The 24,891-nt window shown below is 41.3% G+C and overlaps 1 protein-coding gene across 3 annotated transcripts; it reads right to left on the minus strand.

The window, feature by feature from the left end:
• Nucleotides 1–917: 917 nt before the first annotated feature.
• On the minus strand, nt 918–24,891 carry LOC113962445 (src substrate protein p85-like). 3 transcript variants are annotated; one of them, XM_027673196.1, is made up of 16 exons: nt 24,747–24,890; nt 21,968–22,051; nt 21,629–21,702; nt 20,446–20,575; nt 17,969–18,079; nt 17,181–17,235; nt 15,580–15,690; nt 14,846–14,956; nt 13,449–13,559; nt 11,719–11,774; nt 10,547–10,616; nt 9,887–10,035; nt 5,007–5,096; nt 4,725–4,914; nt 3,748–3,819; nt 918–2,706 (listed from the first exon to the last, which is right to left on the minus strand). In XM_027673196.1, the coding sequence occupies exons 2-16, from the start codon at nt 22,049–22,051 to the stop codon at nt 2,570–2,572; spliced, it is 1,551 nt and encodes a 516-aa protein (XP_027528997.1). In that variant the 5' UTR covers nt 24,747–24,890; the 3' UTR covers nt 918–2,569. The 3 variants fall into 3 exon arrangements, with proteins under 3 accessions (XP_027528997.1, XP_027528999.1, XP_027528998.1); XM_027673197.1 differs by having other exon boundaries at nt 2,697–2,770; nt 24,747–24,891; XM_027673198.1 differs by lacking the exon at nt 13,449–13,559 and having other exon boundaries at nt 24,747–24,886.

Genomic DNA, 24,891 nt, shown 5'->3' on the forward strand with positions numbered 1-24,891 from the left:
TCTGGCAGCCCTGCTCCAGCCCTGTCCTGCCACCAGGTTGTGCCCAGGGAGGGCTCAGGGACTCTGCCTCCCCCCCAACAGGCTCCTCATCCCTCAAATCTGCCTTCAGCAACACAAAGCTTAAACAACACCCTTCACCACCCCTTTGGTGCAAAGCCCACCTGTGCATGCACGTTGTCTTCTCAAATTATGTGTTTTCAAGTTATCTGCTCTCACTGTGTATTTTGGGACTTGTGGCAGTGAGAACTGAAGCTTTGGGTTTCCTGTTAATTAGTAGCACTAATGAATGATTAGGAAAAGGCTGTTGGGATTTTCTTTCTTAGGTGTACCAGATTCTCAGAGCAGCTGAGGATTAGAAACTGTAAAATATGGACAGGATGGCAGGACACCTTTCTGATGCCAAGGCTTACAGGAGCAAAGCCTTGGGAAGCACCTGCCCTGTCATGAAGAAGAACAAAACAGCTTTAAAGTGATGTAAAAATTTATTTGACTGTAAGTAAGGCTGTCTTTTCAGTAGCACTCTGTGTCCTGTTGCCACCAGTATTCCCTAGGCAACTCTTCTCACCACAACCACAACTCACTGGGACTTCCAGCAGAAGTAACAGGCATACAAAAGGCAAAACTGAGCCTGATGCTAATATATTTAAGAAGATTTTTAAAAGCATCTCTTCTTTAAGTGCACCCAAAGTCTAATTTTGATCTAAATATTTCCACATGGGAAAAGGATTAAAAGACACAGCAAATGGAGTTTTGAGGAAGGGAAGTATGTGGAAGGCAGCAACAACCTAGGATAGGTGCCTTCACCACAGCAGCTCTCCATAGGAAATACAATTCCTTGTAGCAAAACCAGTACCAGATAAGCTTGAGACAAGGTGAACTATCAAAGCAATTTAAAAACACACAAAATATTCCATGCAAATGGTTCAAAAAGTTTATTGAATATTTAATTTACAAAAATCATATCCCTATGAGGTGTTCTATGCAAAATTGGATAAAATAAACTGCATATAAAACCCAACCCTAATCAATGCAAATACATCACAGAAAATGAAACCATGGAAAGGAGAAAAAAAAAAATTATAATCATGAGACACATATGACATTCATTAAGGATTGTCCCAACCATCCAAGAATTGGTTAACATGATGCCTTCTTCCTTGACACATTACACATTTTACCATTTTTATACAGGTCTTCTATATTACATTGGTCCAAATTTAGAGTTTATAAAAATTCTTCGCATTCTTTCTTAACTGCTACACCAGTTTTGCCATTTTCCTTTTAATCAGAAGGTGGAAACAGACAGTACATATATTGAACGTGTGCACTATTAGATGCAACTTGCTATCTTTGGTAGGGACCCTAAATCTGCAGTGGTAAGCTTTCTAGAATGACAAGATTTTCAGGTTTGGCAAAAAAACCCAAACGACCAGGTTTAATTTTGTTGTTAAGTAGAACGTTACTGGCAGTTTCTGTTGAACATACAAAAAGTATAGTTGTCTCTTGTATGATTTCAAAAGACAGACTGTTTATATGGGTTTTGAATCTAATTATTTGTTTTAACATTCCTTGACTTCAATATGGTACCATAAAATGTCACTACTGCAGAGCAGGCCATTCCTGGTATGAACATGGATGCACTGCACACAGAACACAACTGCAATCCCATCCTGCCTCTTTTTGTCCCATTTAAAGCAATGAAAATATTCCTGCAGGTAGTCACAGATATGGATACCAGTTTCCTTTTGAACAAGCAAGAATCTCGCTGAGTGATTTAACACTCATGTAGTAACTTTTCCAAGTTTTCCTGGGAAAGAGAAGGGTGAAGCAAAAACAAAAAGTAAAGAAATTTGGGACAATCAGTGCTAGAGAGTTTGCAGCCCTCCTCTGGGATAACATGAGCAGGAGGAGCAGGATCAAGAAAAAATAATTAAAAAAGAGAGAAAAAAATCAATGCAAGAGCCAAGGAAAAAGTACCAGACTGTTTCCTTCATAACATTAATATTCCATAAATACTGGACAGTATTGGATTAACTGCCATTAGCTGTAGCTTTCAAACATTCTCTTTGTTTTTTTCAAGCACTATCTGGAAAAGAAAAGAAAAAAAATTATGCACCTCCCCAGTCCTCCCCACTCCCTCTTAGTGGAAATGCAAATAACCTGCATAGCCATGATTTTCTTAGCTGAAAACACTTAGTGGAAGACTAACTAGACTTAAACACTGAAGTAAATCTGCTCACTTATGAGTAAAACATGCAGTATCACAACAGACAGCTAAACTAACTGTCCTCCAAAAGGCTTTTTTATGACAATTGCTAATTTGGCAGAGAAGGAACGTTCCCAAATGCATGAAAATAATCTGAAGAGCCTTAGTGACAAAACATAGTTGTTACAATATATTAGCGATTTTCTGTGGCATAAACATCTTAAAAAGCATCAGCAAAGTATTAAATATAAAAGCAATATGTGTATATACCCCCCCCTTCTGTCCTCAGAAAAAGCATCATGATCTGTAGTGTATTAAGTCATGTGACTGGGGAATTAAGGCATAACCAGTGGACAATAGTCCTCACTGTCTGAGCTCCACATAATTGGCAGGGAAGAGCCCGTATCGGCCTTTGCAGACCCCCCTCCACCAGCCGTCGTCGATCATCTCGATGTTGGTGATGATGTCATCCGGGTCAAAGGAGATCTCGTCGTCCCCCGCTGCAGAGAAAGTTCAGGAGGCTCAGTGTTCACACAGGAGCAGCCAGAGATTCCAATAAAACTACCGCAGGACCAACCAGAGATTCCAAAAAACCACAACAGGATCAACCAGCTGAGATTTCAAGCAGCTCCCTGCGCTGAGGGCTTAGGGAGAGCCCTGCCGAGAAGGACTTGGGGGTGATGGTGGGCGAGATGTAACCCAGACATGAGCACTCACAGCCCTGAAAGCCAAATGTCTCCTGGGCTCATCCCACAGGATGGGCAGCAGAGGAGGGAGGGGATCCTGCCCCTCTGCTCTGGTGAGACTCCACCTGCAGTGCTACTGGGGCATAGGAAGGACAATGGACCTGTTGGAGCAAGTCCAGAGGAGGTACCAAGATGATCAGAGGGATGGAGCACCTCTGTTGTGACAAAAGGTTGGGATAATTGGGATTGTTCAGCCTGGAAGACAGAAGGCTTTGGGGTGACTTAATTTTGGCCTTTCCCGGTACCTTAGAGGAAAGATGGGGTAAGACTATTTACAGTAGTGACAGGACAAGAGGGAATGGGTTCAAATTGAAAGAGAGTAGGTTTAGATTGGATATTAGGAAAAAAGCTTCCCTGTGAGGGTGGTGAGGCCCTGGCACAGGTTGCCCAGAGAAGCTGTGGTTGCCCCATCCCTGGCAGTGTTCAAGGCCAGGCTGGATGGGGCTTGGAGCAACCTGGGCTAGTGGAAGGTGCCCCTGCCCATGGCAGGGCAGTGGAACAAGATAATCTTAAAGGTCACCTTCCAACCCAACCCATTCTAGGATTCTATGAAGAGTGTTAACACTTGGTTAAAAAAGATTTTGAAAAGTCCCACCATTTCCAGAAACATGAGTGAGTAGTTTTCAAAAGTGTCTCAATGCTACTATTAAATCACTGGTTTCCTAATTCTTCAGATATTCATTTCATATACCACTCCAGGAGACCAAAAGATAAAAAGGCAAAGGAAAAATCCAGACTTACCTGTGCAGAATAGAGATTTCAAAGACAAAGGTTAAAAAGAAGAGCTTTGCTTACCAGCTTGATAATCATAAAGGGCTATGGCTGTAATTCCAAGTTCATTTTCATATTCATCATAAGCATTTTCTTCTAAAGAGAGAGGACAAAAATCAAAACATAAAGCACACTACCCATCATCCTGAATTCTTTTCTGTCGTTCTCCTCCTTTAATTCCATTGCTAACCCACATAGGAAGCAGGGAATGCCAGGTTTTAGCAGTGCTGACATTCCTTCTGAACTGGACTTTTCCCCTAAATCACACACAATTAAATTAAAGCCTGGAAGGAAGCATTCAAAAACAGGCACTTAAGACAGTAGAAAATAAAGATGCTAATCCTCATAATGCTTCTGTAAAATGTGACAGAACAAAACTGAGCCCAAGATTACTGTGTAAGAGAATATTTAATACACGTTTAATAGAAGTTGGGGGGAGGACAAAGGGGCCTCTCTAAAATTCCCAGGTTTTTGTACTAGAGCAGGTTCATTATTCACACCTCATTTAGTAACCAGAAAAGGTGAGAAAAAGATAGGAATTCAAAAGAACCTTATTCTTGCAGTTTCAGTAGTTTTATACATCCCTACTCCTTCCCCTCACAGGCACAGAACACACCACATCGATTTCTAACTCCAAGAAGTACTGACAGAATTTTCTGCTGGCTCAGCACACGTTTCATCTCCATCTCTGTGCTTTCTTCTCATGTTAAGCTACATTCCACAGGGTGGAAATGGTTACCCCTAAATTTCTTTTTGAACTGAGACCCTAGAGAGGACTGTAACTACTCCAACGTCATCTCACTAAAATTAAGTAAATTCAACCTTGCTCTGGCCATATCTTAATTTTCTAATTAAAGTTTGTTGGTGGAGAATCTAAAAAGTCTCATCAGAATAAGCCTTTTTAAAACTTAGGATAGTGTGCTATCAGCACAACTACTCATTAACTTATTGCACAATAAAATTCATCTTAAAGGCTTTCATATCAGAAACAAACATTCTACCTGTTTGGTAATGGTCTCCTGCTCCTGCCACTTCATAGACAGTCTCTGGTTCGTATTCTGCCTCTCTCTGGCTCACTGCTTCCTGGTAGTTTGACTCTGCAGCTTTGTAGCCAGACTCTGGCTCATGTGCAGCTGGATAGGAGGAGCAAGAATTTTTGTAGGCAGACCCTGCCTCGTAGGAAACTGCATCCTGCAGAGAGACAGGTGAGGTTCATCAGGGTTTTGTTAAAGATTCCTACACTCAGGATCAAAAACCATATCCTGGAAGTGATTCCAACACACCTCATAGACTGGGCTGGAGGGTGCCTTCTGCTCAGCTGGCTGTGTGACAGGAGAGGGTGGTGGAGTCTGTGTCTTGGCTTTAGCTTGTTCCTGAATTGAGGAGAAAGAAAAACTTCAGTGCAGTTTAATCACTGATGTGATGACACCAAACAAGAAACAACCCTCCACTAAGAAAGAGAGGCAGCACATCCTGCAATAAACTTCTGGGAGCAGAGAACTGGACTGGCTGGATCATTAGACCTGCTGAAGGTTGAGACTGGCTGTACAGCAGAGGCTCAGAAATGCAGCAAAGCAGAAGAGAAAAAAGTGAAAAAACAAACACCCCACAGTACATATGCATGCATGTGTTTAAAAACCAGTGTTCTCTGGCACATTTCCATAGGAGCAGCAGGGTTTTGGTGTTCATGATATTCACTCTGTTCACCAGCTGGCTGGGCCTCACGTCCCATTTTAGCCTAAATTTAAAGAACCTCAAGCCCACACATCCTAATTGCGCAACTGATCCGTTATCTTTGGTGAGAAATGGTCCTGCAAGCTCTTGCAGGTCTACAAAACATCCTGCCTGAATAGCACATACAAAAGTAGGTCCTACATACTGACAGTGAGGGATTCAAACATTCAGAAGAGTTAGATGTGGTAGAAATAAAAGCAGCATTGCTATTGTATTCTGTGACACAAAGAAATCTGGCACTCAAGCACTTCATGCTGTGCCATCCCACCTGTGAATCCAGAGGGCAAATCCATAATCCCTAGAAAGCCACTCATTAGGGAGCCAGGACACTGTAGCACAAGAAATGCTACATTGCTGGTATGACTTAAAAGAAGGCTGTCAGGTAGCTATTTCATTTTGCCTCTCTTTATCATAGGGGAAAACTGTGAATCTAGGGCCAAGCTGTCTTTATTGTAAAAAAAGAAGAGAGAATATGTGTTATGGGAATCTGTGCACTCCAGTAGTTCAGGTCCCTCAAGCTGTAAATCCCCAAAGGATTCTCAGGAGAAATCATAGTCCAGAGACAGGATTCTGTTACAAAAAATTCTTTCTTTCCTTTGTTTGTCACAGCTCAGAAAAAAATACATCTAACAAAGAAAGCAAAGTGTGACTTGAGAGCAGAGCCAGCTTTGAAGACAATTCAAAGCTTAGTGCTGTCCTTTCTGGAAAAAGTCTGTCCTCATGCAAACCCTCCCCTCCACTTCCAACTCCTGGGCTACAGATGAAAAAGCACCACCAAAGTGATTATTAGAAGTCAAAACTAAGTTTGGGGACAAATTATACACCATCAATCCATTAATGATGTCACACATGGCAACGGTTTGACTAATTTGTCCTAGGAAATGGGTCTCTGCAATCCAGACTGGAGTTTAGGACAGACACACCATAACTGCCATAAAATATTTAGATTGCATGACCCCCCCCCTCAGGCTGGGTTTTGCCACACAGTGAAATGTCTCATGTTCTCCAAGGCAGCAGAAGATAAACGAAATCATGAGGCACCATCGACTCAAAGCAGCCGTCAAAGAGCTCCCTGAGCACCGTTTGACTACATGACATAAGTGAAAAGCAAACCAGGAATACCAGTAAAGAGGGCTCCTGAAGGAACGCAGCCCATATGTATGTTCCCATTGTGGGAGTACATGTGCCCACATACTTTCTAAAAAGTGAGACTTTCTTCCTTTTGTGTGAAGTTCACTTAAAGAAACCAAGTTCACCTAAGTCGAAGTCCATTCCCACTCTTGCAGTATCTGTGGATGGTGTGGGTCACATCCCTGCCCTCTCCATGCTCAGCTTGGGAGCAAGGGGCAGTGCCAGCAGTGCCATTTCAGCCCCCCTCAACCTCATTCCCCCTCTCCCAGTGTCTGCAGAATCCCACAATTAACCATGGAGACGTTCAGTTTGTAAGAACATTAATCATCTGGTTATGGTGAAATTTAAATACCAGCTTTGGGGGGGAAAAAAAAACTTCAAATGTGTCCAGGCAACAGAATCTTTGATGAAGCATAAGAAAAATTAAGCATAATGGCTTGAGTTTAACCCACACTTACAGCAAAAATACCAGTAAAGAAATATGTAATTTATGAGATAGCAAGGAGGAAAAAAAAAAAGAAAGACATAGCATATCAATGACTCATGAGAATCTGTGGAAGTACATTTAAATCCTTTTGGAGAACTGTTTCCTCAACAGGAGGAAACTGCAATGAGAAATAGGTAACAAAAGCCTAAGTTCACCACTGTCCATCCACAGATCTTACTTGTGAACATCTGATCACCCAAAATGAATGGCAAGAAAGCCAATGGAGCAGGTGAACTACTTCCCCCACTCAGCCTAGACTACAAGCCCATGCAATGGAAGGGAAAGCTAAGCAGAAAGCCTGAGTACTTTGTATGATCTCCTCACTTGTTAAAAATAGGGTTCCAACTGCGTTGTGACAGGAATAGTCTAATGGAGAGACATTCAGCATCTATAGCAGGCTGTGGACTCCACACCCCTGGAATGTTCAAGGCCAGGTTGGATGGGGCCCTGAGCAATCTATGGAATGTGTCCCTGCCCAGGGAGGGGGTTGGAACTGGATGATCTTTCAGGTCCCTTCCAACCCAAACCATTCCACAATTCTGCAATCTCCTCCTCTCCCTGTTTTCTCTAGCACAGTAAAGAAACCCAAATAGTGCTTGGGGGAAGGTACTAAAAGTGCACATGGATGAAAGGCAGCATTAGAAGAGATCACTGATACACACAGCTGAACTCCCATTCAACTTGTGAGACTTGTATACAGTGAATATATGCTCACAGTGCACATCTTGGGGGAAAAAAAGCAGATCACTTTCGATGTACAGAGCTGATCTATCCTATAAAAGCAGAATTTCCCAAGCTTCAAACACAGCTCAAAAGGAATCCGGAGGTTTTCAGAAGTCAAACTAGACACAAGCACAGCAAAACTACAGAGCTATTTGACACAGCACAGGACTGAAGAGCAGAGCTGAGGAGCCAAACCACTGAACCAGGCAGGGGAACTGGTTTGAGTCTAGTTAACACAAACTATGGTTTATTTGTTAGGGTTAGTTTTCCACTTTGGTGTGACTATAAGGAAAAGGCTGCCTTCAGAGTGCTGTCTGAGCTGCCACACTGGCTTGGGCAGGCTTAGTTAATCTGAGTAACGTGGGGTTTCACTGCAGTGTATTTCTCCCAGTTTAGGAAGATCAGAGCTGGGTTACCATAAGCCTACCACGCACTTTTCAAACTCTCAAAACAAATTAAGCTACATCAAGTCTAATTCTGCGATGAATCAGACCATACTGATGGAATGGGATGAACACCACACCCTGACATCCTGTGGCAGCCTCCAGATAAGGGGAAGTATCCACCACATCTGAGAAACACAGAGGATGTTGAGACAAGATTTATTAGTGGGGCTGTGGCTGCTGGCACATGTTGGCTCTAACAATGAAAGATACTTTTGGCAGAAAATAAAAACAAAAGAGAGGAAAGAAAGAGGGAAAAAAAAAAAGGAAGTAGGAAAACTCCTCCCACAGCCAGACAGGAAGAGCAGTGAGGAGGTTCCCAGCAAGCATTTTCCTCCTCTAGGTCTCTTCAGCACATAAAGAGGCAATGATGAAGATGGTGAGGAAGGCCATTTTTCCTGGGCATCTCCTGTACTTTTCATCAGGACCTGCTCAATCTCCCTACTGGTTGTACCTGCTTGGGACTCTATTAGCACTGGCTGGAGCATGTTTGGGCATCAGTGTTACACAGTGTTTCAGTGCACATGTACGGCCAAAGAGCATTTATTCAGAATTTAAAAATTATCTCTGTGTGTCTTCTGCTTAGTCTCCTCTAGTATAAACTGATATCTGTAAAAGAAGAAGTGAAGAAGGGGAAAAGAGGGACTATTCTTACTCCAGCACCAACTGCTTCCCTCTTCCTGCCATAATATCAGAGTTATTACAGATTATAAGTATGAGGTCATCAAATCAAAATACCAGTATGGGACCACAAGGGAAACCGCCACAGAGGCTCTGAACCTGCAGCAGCCTGCATAGAAGGTCACCCAGCTGCAGACTGGTCTTACTGGCCTGGGTTACTGGTGACAAGTCACCCCAGTTCACTGTGTAACAAGGCAAATGAACAAGACACAAAGGACAAATCACTACTAACGCACTCACTAGTCCTTCCACTAAGCAGCAGAGTTTCACCAGATATGCAAATTCTATAAAGCTGATAAAATGTAATTTCTGACTAAACACTTTCTGGAATTATCTTGCTTATGAATAACACAAAAAATCACAAAGCTTTAAACCACACCAAAGCTAAATTGATTTTTTTAATTCCCAAACTAAGAATCAATTAACATTTGCAAGATTATCTTCCCCTAATCTCCTGGCTGTGTGCTTATACCAATGAGTGGTACCACCTCCATCTTCCACAACACTGATTCCAAAAAACCAGCTTCACCAATTACCACCACGGTGTTAAATTTTGTGAACAAGCAGAGCCTTTTGAGGACCACAGAGCTCTCCCTTTATGAGCTCCAATATGGCCAAGGGAATCTGGTATTACCAAAAGGCAGAAGTACAGGAGGGAAAGGTCAGGCTGCAAGGATTAGTGGTCAAAATTAGTATATTTTGGGACAAGCTAATTAAAGAAATTCTATACTGTTAAGTGTTACCCTATCCCCCTGTGTGCTGGCTGGCACACACATGGTGCACACTAAGGGATGGCTGCAGTCGCACACAGGTGAAGCACAGGAACAAACACAGACAAACACACAAGTGGCTTTAAAGCCCAGCTGAAAAAAAAAAAAATCTTTCTTAAAGATTCCCTTTTCTCCCACCACTGCACTGAAACACACTAGACATGCTGCTCAAGTGGGATTTGAATCTTACTGACCTCCAGTTTCCTCCGAGCCTCCTCCTGTTCCTGTTTCTCCCTGGCCATTCTTTGTGCTCTCTCAGCTTCTGCCTTCCTTCGGTCTTCCTGCTCCTTTTCCTTGGCCAGGTTTTCAAAGTTAGCTCGGATGGTGCTTGTTTTATTAGCAACTGCAACATGGAAAAGAATTCAAGTCAAATAATGCTGTTTCAGGAGCTGTATAAAGGTGGCCTGAAATGAGTTTTCAGTACAAATTTCTGCTTTTCTGCCCCCTGAGCTCATAGTCCATTCAAAAAAAGTCCTTCTATCCCTCTTTCTCCCTCCTCCCTTCCAAGCCCAAACCTCTTGTGCACATTTCTCTTACAGAAAAACCTCTGTAAGATTTATCCCTCCTCTCCTTCATGGTACAGCCTCCACCACTCCTGTACTCAGTCTATTCTCCGCTCTGATGCTTTTTATTCTCCCTTCCTCAACTCTGATGACCCCCAAGGGGATTAAAAAAAAAAGAGAAAACAAACCTCAACAAACCAAAACAACCTCCAAAGGGAGGAGGGAGAGTGGCTGAGGTTTCTAGAGACCTGCACATACAGCAATTTTACTCAGCACTGCTCCATCAACAGAAATTTCCTAGCTTTTAGATATTATCAGCCCCAGAAAAAGGATTTGGGACCAATGTCTTACCAGCTTCTATTGGCTTGGTCTTCTGGTAAGTTGATGTTGGTTTCTCAATATCTTCAAAAGTTGCTGCATTCTAACAGTGAGGAGAAAAAAGAATACATTTTAAAACCCCCACAACACTCATGAAGACAATTCAGGTAGCTTCGATCTGTGACATTTTATTGTGATACTGTCCCTAAGGTTTTTTTTCAGAACATCAAACGAAATCAAGAAGAATCAAAGCTACAGAAAGGATTGCTCCCTTTGTGAAAGTCAAACTGCCAAAGAATTAATCTTCAGGGGCAGGTTCAAACACATCAAAATCCTATTAATTTAAAAAAAAAAAGTAGTTTATGAACAGATGACTCATCAGAACTATAAATGAGGTAATGTCCTAAACATATATTGTGTAGCTGTTACTGTTCTAATCCACATTGTGCAGGATTTCTACCATGGTAAAAGCCTCCAGTTCCCTTAAAGAAGCAGATATTGTTAAAACTGAGCAGGTATTTTAGAAAAAAATATTCAAAATACGAGTTTTTTTTAAATGAATGGTCTCAAGTCCTGAAGCCACAAGTTAAAGAAATGCTACAGACTTTCAAACTTTGCTATTTTCTCACTTTCAAATGTCCTACACAAAGCTGTGAGTAAATTTATTTAGTAGATAAATTTCAGTGAGGACTTTTTCATCTTCTATTTTCTTAAATTAGAAAGTAGACAGGTAGAAAGGGGGGTATGAATTGCCCTATCTTTCACTGTTCTAAACATTAAAACAAATTCTCCTAAGCAGAAGGTCCCTGATAATCAAAGTGGGCAAAGTTGGGTAGGTATCAGACACCTATTTTATCCCACTAAAAGCATTTCCTCAAGATATAAGACATTAGCTAGCTGACATGACTCAAATTGTGAAATTTACAGATTTTCTTATTCTTTTGTATTAATTTTTCTATTCTTTCACTTCCCTCCTTCAGTGTCCCCTACTTTAACAGATACACTACACATATGTACACACACGTAGGTGTTTATAAAGTGGTTCTGTGTGTATAGACTTGCTTTTTGAAGACTTAGAAAAGCACAGAACTCTACTGTAAGACTGGAGAAGTACCCAGAAAGACAAAGCTGAGCACTACAGATCTAACCAGACTATTTTGTACCCCTACAGCCTATTTAAGTCATGGCTGTCTTGAGCAACTCACCTTATCCATCCGATCCTTCTGCACACCATACTTCCCTCCAAATCCCTTGGAATAATCTAAAAGCAGGATAAAAAAGGGTCAGAGAGCAGGGATTTTGTTGTCCCTCCCACCTTCCTGCCAAATGCAAACAGCCATCTCAGATGCATATAGCCATTTCAGCTGCATGCAGTGACAGCAGCCAAAGAAAATACAGCTTGGTTTTGGTGCAGGAAGGGCACAAGAACTGCAAGAGCCTCCAGGTAACACCAGCAGATGACAGATCGTGGGCCCACATGCATTCTCTGAGTAAACATGAAGCTGAGGACTGATAAGGCATCAAGCAAGGAGTAAGGGATGAGCCCTTCTAATGCATCACTTCCGTAACACAGGCTTTCACAGCACCAATTCTTAGCCCTCTGAAGGGATCACACAGCCTAAGCCAGTTTGCTTTGCTCAGAGGAGCAATGTTCTGTCTTCAGTGACCACAGAGGTGTTTATTTTTCGCTCTTAAACTTGGTAAATTCCACGAATGGCAGGAAAATAGAACAAATTTCTCATTCCAGTGGATTTGGTTATGATACTCAACTGATGAACATTAAAGTAATTCATAATAACTCCTGCTCTACACATGGAAAAAGGGCAATTCCACCAGACAGCACGAGCCTGCAACACCTCACCACCACAAAAATGGGGTGGCCGTGCTGTCCCACCTGCTCACTCTTCCTCTCACCTCAGGCTGACTATTGCACCTGTTATACCCTCCCAAGTCACATTAACTCACTAGTGGCATTAACAATAAAAACAATAACAAGAGTAGTTTTCTCCTCTTTCCAGGGAGTTGCACTCTGAGGAATGTCTGACGAGCACCAGAGCAGCACAACAGCAGCAGCAAGAGTGTGTGGCTGGAAAAATACCCCTTTCTGGTGGCAGTGAGCTTTAGGAATGTGTCCTTAGACTCTGTGGAGGGGCAGGCTTTCCTATACATCCCTGGAATACAGTTACAGTTCTCCTCTCAGCCCTCAAAACACCTGGGTCTCCCCGCCAGCTATTTTAGGGTTTGTATTCAGGCTCTGATAAGGCTCATCTGACACTCTAAAAGTCTGATTTGTGTCACTGTAGCACATCAGAATGAAAACCCTCATTTTCTCCAGCTTTGTATGTATTTTCAGCCAGAATAAATATACTACACTTACATTTTCCTGATCCAGACTCCTCACTTTAAGATAACGGAAAACCAGGAATTCATGGTTTGTACCCCAACTATTTCACAATGGATAAAGAGAGCATTATAACAGCATTTGCTCACCCAAGAACCACAAACATTCCCTACTTCTTGTTTTAAAGATCATAATAATTTCTAAAAGATCTTGCCATAACCCACTGCTTGTTAATGGTTACATGCATGGTCCTTATCTATTTTCCCACCAATTTATCCAAGCAAAACTTAATATTTAGACTCTAAACTGCTAAGCATGACTTCATTAACATCATCCTGACAATAAAGTTGTTATTATCACACCAAATGCATGATTTTGTAGAACTGTTAACTAAACACCGCACATATTTCCTGAACACAGGATTACTTGATATAACATTTTAAGAATAAAATGGGAGAATATTTGCTGGATCATGGAGGAATAGAAGCGCAAGAAAGTGTCTGCACATTCCTAGCATGGATCTACTCAGACAGCTATTCCAGACTGTGTGAGAAGTGCCTGCACTGTTAAGAAAGTAACAAGTGAAAACGGTGCCTTGTTGAGATTCATGCTTGGCTAGTTTCTCCTTGTAATCAAACCCCACAGCAGATGGGTCCTGCCTTTCTGTCTGTACACCAAACTTCCCTCCGAAACCACTCTTATAGTCTGAAAAAGCCACATGTGATAAATTAAAACGGAGGGAGGAAAATAAAGAAGTTTAGTCAGAGATACTCAAAATTATTTTTGTGGTATTTTCAGTCATTTTGGATGGTGGGGGAAAAAAAAATCTCAAGACACTTTCATAAAAGTAAATCCAAAAAAAGTTTCAACTTGAGATTAGGAAGAGGTCAACATGATTTACCAGACGTAAAAACACCATTCTGAAGTCACAGAAAAAAAGCATTTCTCAACATTTTTCATCCATACCGCACAACGCACTTGCACTTGATCAAGGTTATGAACACAGACACATAGATATTATGTTCGCCAAACCAAAACAACAAAAGATACAAGAGAATAAACAAAACAAATAACAAAAGATACAAGAGAATAAAATGAGCTTCCTTCATCAGTGTGGTTAACATTTGCACAGAGATCTGACTTTTAAAGAGGTGTGAAGATGGGGTCTACAGAGACTACCCTCCAGATATTATATATATATCCAAAGCATTGCTTAACGGAAGGAGCAATATTTCTGCTGTCACACAGCTTGAGGGGAAAAAAAACCTCTCAGTTTAGAGATCATTCCCTTTTGCTGCCTAAGGAACAACATTTACACATAAATATATATATATATACATATATTTGTATATATGTGCTATGAAATGAGGGAGGACACAGAAAAAAGGGTTTCAGGTAATCCTCTCACAACCAATCTGCTGGAGCACCCAATATTCTGAGGGTCAGTTTTAATTTCTTTAATTAAAAAATATTAATTTCTCCAAGTTAAGGGTGGTGACAGACACAGTGATGGGGAGCAATTGTTGTATTTTACAGTTTTTCTTCTGGCTACCAAGTATTTCACAGGAATAAGCACCTCACAGGCCATGATAAAGGACAACATTAGATATCAGATTTCCCCTGCATGAAAATAGAGATATCCATAACACATTATTTGTGGTAAGTACCAAGAAATTGCAAATCTGTGCTTTCCATGAGCGAACTGAAAAAGGAAAAAATAATCCAGGCTAATTGTAGACTCTTAAAACTTCTCCAAAGAGAACTCAGCACTAAGTCTGAGCTTTTAGGGACTCTATCAGCTGTGTTAAACCTGCTTTGCAAACACCAGTACAACCAGTACACAGCAACCAGTCCAACAGAGAAAAAGGAGACTCATATCAGCTCCTGTAACTGTGGCCAAAGACACCAGGGGAGGAGGGTTCACACAGGGAACAGGAAACTCAGAATGAGGGAACTCCAAAAGAACAACACAGAGCTGTGAGCTGATGTACCTTTCTGGGACTCGTGAAGCTGCACCTTTTCCTGGTGGTCCCAGCCAAGGGCACATTTGTCCTGTCTGTCTGTCTGCACACCAAACTTGCCTCCAAACCCCTTCACATAATCTGTGTGCATTAAATTGCAGAAAACATAGTTGCAATTTATGACTGTAAACAGTATTTATTAAAAAAAACAAAACAAAACATTATGGGATAAGCTGCCCTGTCATTAATGATAACACTTTTAATGATAACATCTGTCACTCGCCCTGCTACACTTCCTCAACAGAAGGGAAGGATACACAGGCAATAACTCTGGGATTACAATGCAAGGAAACACCAAAAATCTCACGCAGACTCAATAATATTTAAAGATTTGAAGAATCTGAGGCATTTTCCACCTAAAGCTAAAACGCACACACACATATAAATATATGCACAATAGATATATAAAGAATGAAGGACTTGATGCTGCCCCTGAATAAAACAGATCTGTGCAATTATGCATTTATTTCAATAACCAAGGTCCCCTGGAAATCAGGTTGTGAAAATCAGGCAGAGTTTACAATGCCTTTGTTTTCATTTAAGGCAATCCAAAATCTGCACACACAAGGGGCAAACACACATTTACCACAAAAAAAAAAAAACAAACAACAAACCAGCACCCCAAAAAACACCCCACAAACAAAATATTTTTCCCAGGTTTAAAAGGATTTGAACTTCTATTTTTAAAATAAGATGATAAAAACCTTTCTGTGATTCATGTTTTTCCGTTTTGCCTTGATATTCAAAGCCAACAGCACTTTTATCCACTTTGTCCTTGTCGACACCATATTTACCACCAAAGCCCTTGGAATAATCTAGAGATAAGAGTGAAGAATTTTGTAAGTGTTCAATAACCAAAATATTACCTTAAAAATTGTGATAATCAGAGCTGCTAACATTACATCATGTATTAAAAGAAGCACTGACATCCTTAGTTGAACTTGATTCGAGGCACTGAAGCCATAAATCCTTCAGAATACATAAATCCTTCAGACTACATTCTCCAGGATGGAAAATAAAATAGAATCCTGTCAGTAGTTCAACTGCTTGGTAATATCAGTAATTCGGTTACCTGACTCCTTAATAAAATTCTTAAAACACTTATACCACAGTGAACTTCAAAACCCATGTCAGCAACAGCCTGGATGCTTTTAAATAAACACCCTCTTCTTCTTGTTCAGCATTTCTAAAATGCAAACATTTCTTTGAGATAAACAGAAAACAGATGGTAAAAATGTCATAATTTTTCAATAAAATTGTCGATTTTTTGATCAGAGATGCCTAGAAACCTGATTAGCAACACAATGTTAACTCTAAACACTGCTAACTGATAAATGCTTTAATCTACAGACAGATGATGCTTTTAGAAGCATTTCTCTGTGGTGGTTAAACTGCTTACAGTTCCCAGTACTTTAATCCACAATTTTTCAAAAGAAGTTGTAAAACAATGTGCCCTGCTTCCAAAGTAACGGCAGTTGGATCACCACTTAAAACCAGGCAGAACTTACATTTTAGGTGTCTTTTTCAGAAGTCAGAGATTTCAGCAACATAAATTTTATTCAGTGTTACCTTTCAGCAGGTTGGGAGTGCAAGAGATGTCAAAACATTAATATTTTACAACATGGCCTGTGGTCATTGCCTACAACATCAGAGTATGAGGCCACTAATGTGTCTATTCACCTTTCTGGGAGTCGTGTTTCTCAGTTTTCCCCTGGTAATCAAACCCCACTGCACTCTTGTCCACTCTGTCAGCCTGTACTCCGTATTTTCCACCAAAACCACTTGAGTAGTCTGCACAACAAAAACAAAATAAAGACACTTTTCATGGATACATCATATCCTAGCAATTGAAAGGGGGGAAAAAAACATTATTTCAGAACTGACTATTAAGTCTTTAGCCTTTAGCACACAAAGTTAAGCTTCATTTTGAACACAGAAATAAGACAGGCAGCAGTCCTATAGTTTATGGTGGTTCCTATTAAATTGGCTCCCTATTTCCAACAGGGTGCAATATTCCAAAGAACAACTCCCAGTATTTTTAAGATGTCCTTGAACCTCCCTTGTAAAAGAAAAGTAAGACTCTCAATGACACACTGTTTCCTTGCCTTAAAACCTCATCAGCTCATGAAACTGCTTTGAAATACATTTTTTATCTTCTCTTCCACCAAACCCAACATCTGATTCACTAAGAATGTCATGCAGAGGTCTCACTAAATAAGGTATTTTACATACAGTGAAAGAATAAAGATCTACTCTATCATTTATAGAAAATGTGTCTAGAGAGGCGACCACATGCCCACTTTACCTTTTTGGGAGGGATGTTTCTCAGTCTTCCCCTGATATTCAAACCCAACAGCTGACTGGTAGAGAAATAAAATTGCATGTGAGACAGAGTTAGATATTAGGAGAAAAACTGCACGAACTCCAGTGGACAAAAAGCATGGAAACCTCCTGTGTCTTTCCATACTGCTCTGACCCTCTTGATTGGGAGCATAAACATCTACTTAACTTACAGGCCATATTCATTTACATGGTAATTTAGTACATGTGTCCATGGCAAGGATTTTTGTCCTCCCTTGCTAAGGCAAATTGTACCAGCAACAAACTCTAGTCTTGCCAGGTTCAGCAATTCAGTACAACAGAAATTCAGCACAACAGAAATTCAGCATTTCCATGCAGGGATTGTTACAGATTCTTGGAACAGGGTATAAGTTATCCTGCCCAGTAGCTCATGTTGAGATACAGGATAAACCATCCCCAAATCCCTCCTTCTATAGCATTCACACTGACCTTGTCAAAACACACACACGCACAAAAAAATAATTTTTAAATTCACAATTAAAATAATTTTTTAATTAAAAAAACACACATCTCTTTTCAATTAATCTCAATTTTCCATAAGGGTTTTTTTCCTGCTTTGCTCTAAACAGTAATTTATCTCTGTTACAGTCAGTGCTAGTTTGCTACTAAACTTCTAAAAGAGCAGGAAGAGCAGAGCAGACCACACCAGCATTTTAAGGTATTGGAATTATACATACAAAAGGAGAAACTAAAGCACTGTGAGGATCTGCAGCAGGAGATGAAATTGCTTACCTGGTCAACTCTGTCGGTTTGTACTCCAAACTTCCCTCCAAACCCTTTCACTGAATCCACTTGGGAGCAATGCTTGGAAAGTTTGGATTGATATTCATGTCCAACAGCTGACTAAAAGAAATTGTTAAGTTCAGAAGGAGCAGTTCCACACAGTTCTGTATGTAAGAGAAAACACTGCACCGAGTAACCGCAGGATAAGTTGTTACCAACACACGTCACTGGCACTCCTCCTGTTGAAACTACTTCCCTGGGAATTCCTACTCACTTGGAAAGTCTTTACCAACACAGCCCAGGCAAGGGAAGTGCCAAGAGTCTGACAGCAATGACTGTGTTTTATGGAGACTATTTTATGCTCTGTATTTGTACTTTGGAAGCACAGGAATGAAAATAAGAAAGACATGGTGAGAGTCGTGATGGTGCCCATGGAGAATTTAAAGTTCCAGATAAAATACACAGCCTTGCAGCTACAGATCTGTTGTAGCTGATATGGGACTGCAACCAAATACGACTACAACTGGGTGTTATTCTTTTAGGGAGGCACCTATATCTCCTGCATAAACCAGAATTAGGCATCTTCTCTCCATACTTTCTCCTCACTTGCAAAATGGCATCACAACATGAAGCACTACATTCACATCAAGATGGAGCTCCCAAAGGTATCCCAGCCCTGCAGCCTCCAACTGGAGCCTGGCCCTGGAACTTGAGCTGAACAGAGCAGGCAGAGGCTCAGCTACACCACACCATGACTGGCTTCAGGTAAGACACAGGGATATGTAATTACACACACGAAAGTCTATCCAAGCAGTGTTTGCTAATGTTACACTAACCTAGTGCTGGGAAACCCTCCGAGCTGGAAGCCTCACATCTTCAAGGTGCTACTTAACCCAGCAAAAATGCTTTTTTCTTGCCTTGTGCTAACACTGGGCACTGGCCAGAATAACTTGGAATTCATCAGTTTAATCCAACACTTGCTTATCTTGTGTCAGGCAGCTGGACCAAGGTGAATTAATGTGAGGACACAAGGTGTCAAGACACCTAAATAATGTGGGTTTTACAGTGTCTGCCCTTTTTCCTCCACACAGGTGCTGGAGGGAACATTCCCAGCAGGTAGGAAAGCAAAATATTACTGCTGAAGTAATATTAGGGCTGAAGTAATTGCCAGGTAACAGAACAAGGATGTCAATAATAGGACATTACTTCAACTTATAAGCATCACAAAAGCTCCTTTCTCTTCCTGACTGAAAGAGTCATACTCTTGTTCATTTTGCAGATTGCCTGTAGTAGAATAACTGTTAAATGTGACTGAAAAGGCTCCCACCTCCCTTTATTCTTCTCATTACATTTATGGAAAACACGAAGATCTGGAAATTTTAGCTTCTATGTGGTTTTACATGATCTCTCTGTTGTTACACCAGTTGAGGTAGGGAAGGTTTAAGCACGCTGTTTGCTTTGTGTTCTTACCAGAACTTTCTGCATTTCAACAAATACTGAGCATGACAAAAAACAAAACTCATAAAAATAAATCATAAACATCTCCTGCCACCAGCATCATTCAGATGGCATGACCATCATGTTTTCCCCATGATTAATTCTGGCCTACGGGAAGCAGTGTTCATTTTTGTTCCTTCCATTTTTCCCCATGGACCCAGGTGAAGGATAAACTGCTGACACTAGAGAGCAGCAGCAGAACAGGCCTGACGGCTGGATGTGCTCCACTTTCCCAGACTCAAAGGTTAGCTCAGGTTCTCAGAGGCCCATTGAGAACTACCCAGCAATTAACCCTGGAATACAGGAATCCAGCAAAAATTTAAGGCTGGCAAATTACCACAACCCCAAAAAGTAAATGAAGTAAGAAAACTTTCTTATTCAGGAATATTTTGATTCTTATTCTAACAGAGTACATGTAAGAAAGTAGCAAGAAGTTGATATGCCTGATTATTAGATGGGTAAAGAATTATATTAAGAATTATTAAACAGTGTATAGTAAACAGCTATCAGTTCCTTATATAAAACGTTACCATCTGACCGAAAGTACAATGACATTTTACAATGATATATTAAATACTCAGTTTACTTGTCACTATTGACAGTTTGCCACTGTTTAAGAGAACTGCCCTCTAATTTAAAGGCAGCAGCACACCCTTTCCTTCATTCTTTGTCAAATCTCTGTCTATAAGCATAGAAGAGCTGGCAAAGCATCAAAATAAAAAGATAGCACTGGATTTATTAATGCATGAAGTGCTTTGTTAATTTAGAAATACACATTTAGAAACTTGAATTCTGACTCCAGGGGGACTTGCTTTAAAGACAAAGCACCTGGGGCCACTGCACATCCCAGAGCAAAGCTGGACCAAGCTTAACTCACACACAGAGTGGTGCTGGCCACAGGCAAGGCAAGGCTTATCCCATCACCCCAGGGAAGCCTCATTCATACTTCCTTTATCCCATCATCCCAGGGAAGCCTCATTCACACTTACTTTATCCATCCGATCCTGTTCAACTCCAAATTTCCCTCCATAGCCATGAGAAGCTTTTGGTCCTGTTTGAAGCTCCTTCTCTTTGAGGTTCTGGTGTTCTTGGAAGACATTCTCTCTCAGCTGATGAATACTTTAAAAGACAATGATAATGAAGCAGCAAGTTTTATGAAGAAAGTTTCAGCAGACAAATTCAAAAAGATGCAAAATAAAGAGATGACAAAAATATTATCTTAAAAAGAAGTTGGACAACTTGTATTTTACAAGCCCTTCCCATTTTTTCAGTGCACAAAAAACTTGCTCATATTCTGAGAAATTGGATTTATTCCACTGCAAAACACTGTCTAAAAAAAAAGAAAAGAAACTGTTGGTTTTAAGATTAATATGGAAGGGAATTTTGCTGTTTGAACAATCCATTACCTAGAATTGATATGTGCCTGAAACGTATCTTTTTCCCCTCTTGTCCTAATTTAAATTCTTTCCAATGCTTTTTATTTAGATGGCAACTTTTCAGAACAGGGGTCATCTCTCATCATACAGTCCCTACAGTAACAGGACTAATTCTAACTGGGCACAACTGTAATGCAAAATAAGGATGTGAGGGGACATGCACCTCCTCTTCCCAAAGTGACCCTTTACAATATGCAGGAATGGAACTCACAGTAATAAGAAATAAATTTGCAAGAAACGCAAGATTCAGGAGATGGGTAATTTCTGTTCACACAGCCCTCTGTGATACTCATTTGCTTTTCTATCAGAGAGCTCTATTTGTTACTTCACCAGAGCTTTTATGAGTTTGGTAACAGTTTTCTAAATAAAGCCTAAGAATTAAGAGTCCAAATGTTTCTTTAAAGTACCAAACTGGAACTGCTCAGATCACTCAACTTCTCCCCTAGAGCTATTGGCTCTTTTACCACAGCAGAACAAGGAAACTTTCCAGACAAAGAGGCTGGAAAAATTACATTTCCAGTGATAATGAAAGACTTAAGTGTCTCTACACCGTATTTCTGATTTCGAGATCTGAAGATACTGTCTGGATTTGAAAGACCAGCAACCTGGAAAATAATCAATCTTCTACAGAGACTCTTGTTTTAATTATGAAGGCACAAGTAACCAAGAACATGAGTTGATTAAAAGCTGCCTGGGATTGTGACTATTAATAAATTCCACAGGAGAGCTGCTTTACTTGATGTGCTCCTGGTGGCCGGATCCATTGACAGTTTTAGCTCCCCAGCGCTGCTCTTTCTCACTCACATCATTCTGTGAAGGACACACATAAAAAAGAGTTAGAAACCCAAAGAAATCACCAGTTATCTGCAGTTTAGAGGTCACAGAAAAGCCTCCAGTAGTCACTGAGATCAGAAGAGTTAGAAAGGCAGCTACTACCAGCTTCACTTTCATTTCACTTCCAGGAACATGCACCTATCAGTTTCTTTTGCTGAGACACAGCTCCCACCCCGAAGAGTTACTCTTAACATGCCACATAACACACTCCCACTGAGTCAGTAAAATCCAAAATTCATACCACAAAGTCTGGATCTGTCTCCCAGTCATCAGCTCCATCATCCTGGACGACAGAAACAGTGTGCCCTGCAGTCGCTTTCCACATCTGCAAGACCACAAGAACGAGCAGGGTCACACTCCAGTCACATATCAACTCATTTATGTGCAAGCTGCTGGAGATGCAACCCAAAATTCCCAGTAAAATATGTTATTTAACCACGCCACCAGAAGCTGTACTTGCAGTGAAAGTAGATTTGACCTATCTGCACTGTAGAAAGGTTAGGAGCCATCATTGACGTGATTTCAAAGAGAACAAAGAGGCCTTCCCTTGCTCAAACTAATATGTGTCTTTTCACCTACCTTCACTGCACTCAAAGACTTCTCCTCAAACAGGTTTCCAAGCCAACATCCACTTCCAAATTCTAATTCTAGATCCTGTGCATATAGTTAAGATGTGGGAATAGGTGGTTTTTCCCCAGTCATTAATAATGATGAGAACAATACTGTTCTTTAGGCTGTATAACCTACATTATACCTGCACAACCTCATGTGTTGTGTAATGAATTTCAGCATGATGACAGAAATCCAAACAACTGTAAGACTTTGCACACAATCCAGCAACAGAGAACATAAGTTTCTGTGTTTTGAGACACACGAACAAACTCAGCATCTTGCCTGATTTCAGGAGAAACAGAGGCAAAGAGCTGGAGTACCGAGAGCAGGAAGCCAGACTCATAAAAAGGCAAGCAATGGCATCCAGAAACAACATTCAGCACTTCCAAGAGGTTAATGCTTTGGGGCATCTCACTTTCGGGAAACTTTATCCCCTGTGGAGTATCAAGTTGGATGCTTTTAATTAACACTTTTGAACGTGACTAGTTAGCAGAATTCCTGAACTGCCTGGAATGTGGCTGTGTGTTACACCCTTTGTTCTAAGTCAGTCAAGACAAATAAATTCTAAAAAGCAAAACTAAAACATCAAAAAACAAGCCTCCTGTTCTCCCAGCTTTTCAGATACACGTCAGAGAACGGGTTTTTCTTTGCTATTCTACTAGAGCTCAGCTTTTTCACATACCATCATTCTGTCCACTTACCTTTATCTTTCTAATTAAGAATAGATTATAAGGATGATTGTCACAGGCTATTTCACTCACACAAGCATAATTCAGTAGGCGGAATGAAAACTCCCTTTTAAATGCATAAATAATTATCCATGGGTAAAGTCCACCACTCGTTCTGTCAGGCTTGTTCTACAGCCTGACAGAATGAGCTGATGAGCCAGTTTTATGGAGCATTTCAGAAATTTCAGGACTGGCAACATGAATGAGAACAACTGAAAAACTGATAGTCAAACACCAAGGCAACAAATGATGGAGCAGCCTGGGAGGAGGGTGTAAAAGCAGAGCAGATGACATCCTGATATTTCCCCTTATGCTCCTTCAGGTCTTCCATCTCCAAATTCATCTGGCTATTAAGGAACTAGCATTTATAACACTACTTCATACGCAGAAAACTTGTAAGACTATAAGTTTATAACATAAACCTTTAGAACACTGGTATTTTATCACTGTCTTTAGAATATCCTGTCTAAAGCCTTCTCTGATGTGATTGTGTTTCAGATTTTCCTACACTTTCCTATTAAAATCTAATCTCTCATAAAAAAACTGCAAAGCCTTGGAAAGCAGATTCAAAACAGCTCACTAATGAAATTCAACATGGAGTCCAGGTTCTAACTTTGTAACTTCTCTTAAGAGGGATGGCTTTGTATCCAACCCTCTGTGCAAGATGTTTAGAAATGGAATTCAAGTAACAAGAGCTGAAGCACAGGTACATATGCATATGGTGAATCTCTACATATTTAGTGCAAAACACAACTTTTTTCCCCATGTATTTGATTCATACGTTTGCTTGACTGATGTGTTTCCTAAATTCAGCTGTGCTCAGACATTTAAAAGAACAAAAGCTGGATCCTTAAGCCTAGATTTCATTGCTTCCTCCTGGAACTCCCACAAACAATAGCGCAGCAAAGAAGGATTTCATACGCTCCTCTATGCAAAATCCAGAATCCAACATGTTTCTTCCTAAATTATGTGGATAAACGCCAACATTTTTCCACACCTCAACCCTGCACTATACGAAGTGAATTACAAACGGGAGAGCGAAGCAGCGTAGTGACAAGGGATCTCAGCGCAGAGCCAGCAGGAATTTTTGCTGGTTTCGGCCTCTATTCCAGCATCAATTCCAGGGCAGACCGAGGAGAAACATGATCTGTCTGTGACTCAGTGGTTCACAGGGCCAAATTTCTGAAGGAAAAATCAAAACGCTGCGGCTCGAACACAAACCGACCCTAAATCTACACCGCAGATTTATGCGGTCAATCCCGCTCCTGACTCATGGGCGGACACATCATCCTACCCAGCGCCTGTAGCGACGCCCTGGGGAACTCTCCCCTTCCCAGGGCCTTGGGACGAGCTCCCGGAGGGACACGCCGAGGCTTTAAGGTGAAGAGAAGCAAAGCTGTATGGAGGGCACCGAGGAAAAGGGGGCTCGGGAGTGCGGCAGTCGGAGCCCCGGTGCGGCATCACCGCGGCGCGTCCCGGAGAAGACGCTTCCTCTCCCCTCTAGTGACCAGCGCTGCGCTGCTTCGCCGAGTTTAAATAACATTAAATAACATTAAAAAAAGGAGACGGAGCCACGCAGCCCCGGCTGTGCCCCTGCCGGCAGAAGGAATCTCGGGGTCCTGCAGGATGCTCCGCGGTCGCCCCTCGCCGGCCCCTCCCGCCCGGCCCCGCCGCGCTCACGGTGCCGCCGCCTCCTCGTCCTCCTCTTCTTCCTCGGCCCTGGATCGCCCCGGTTCTTCCCGAGCTGGCGGCGGCTCCCGCTGCTGCAATTTCCGCTTCTCCCCCGCTCCCACTTCCTCTTCCCGGCTCCAGGTGGGAACGGGAC

Source organism: Neopelma chrysocephalum, unplaced genomic scaffold, assembly GCF_003984885.1.
Source record: "Neopelma chrysocephalum unplaced genomic scaffold, ASM398488v2 Primary Assembly neopelma1_179816, whole genome shotgun sequence".
Classification (NCBI taxonomy): Eukaryota; Metazoa; Chordata; class Aves; order Passeriformes; family Pipridae; genus Neopelma; species Neopelma chrysocephalum.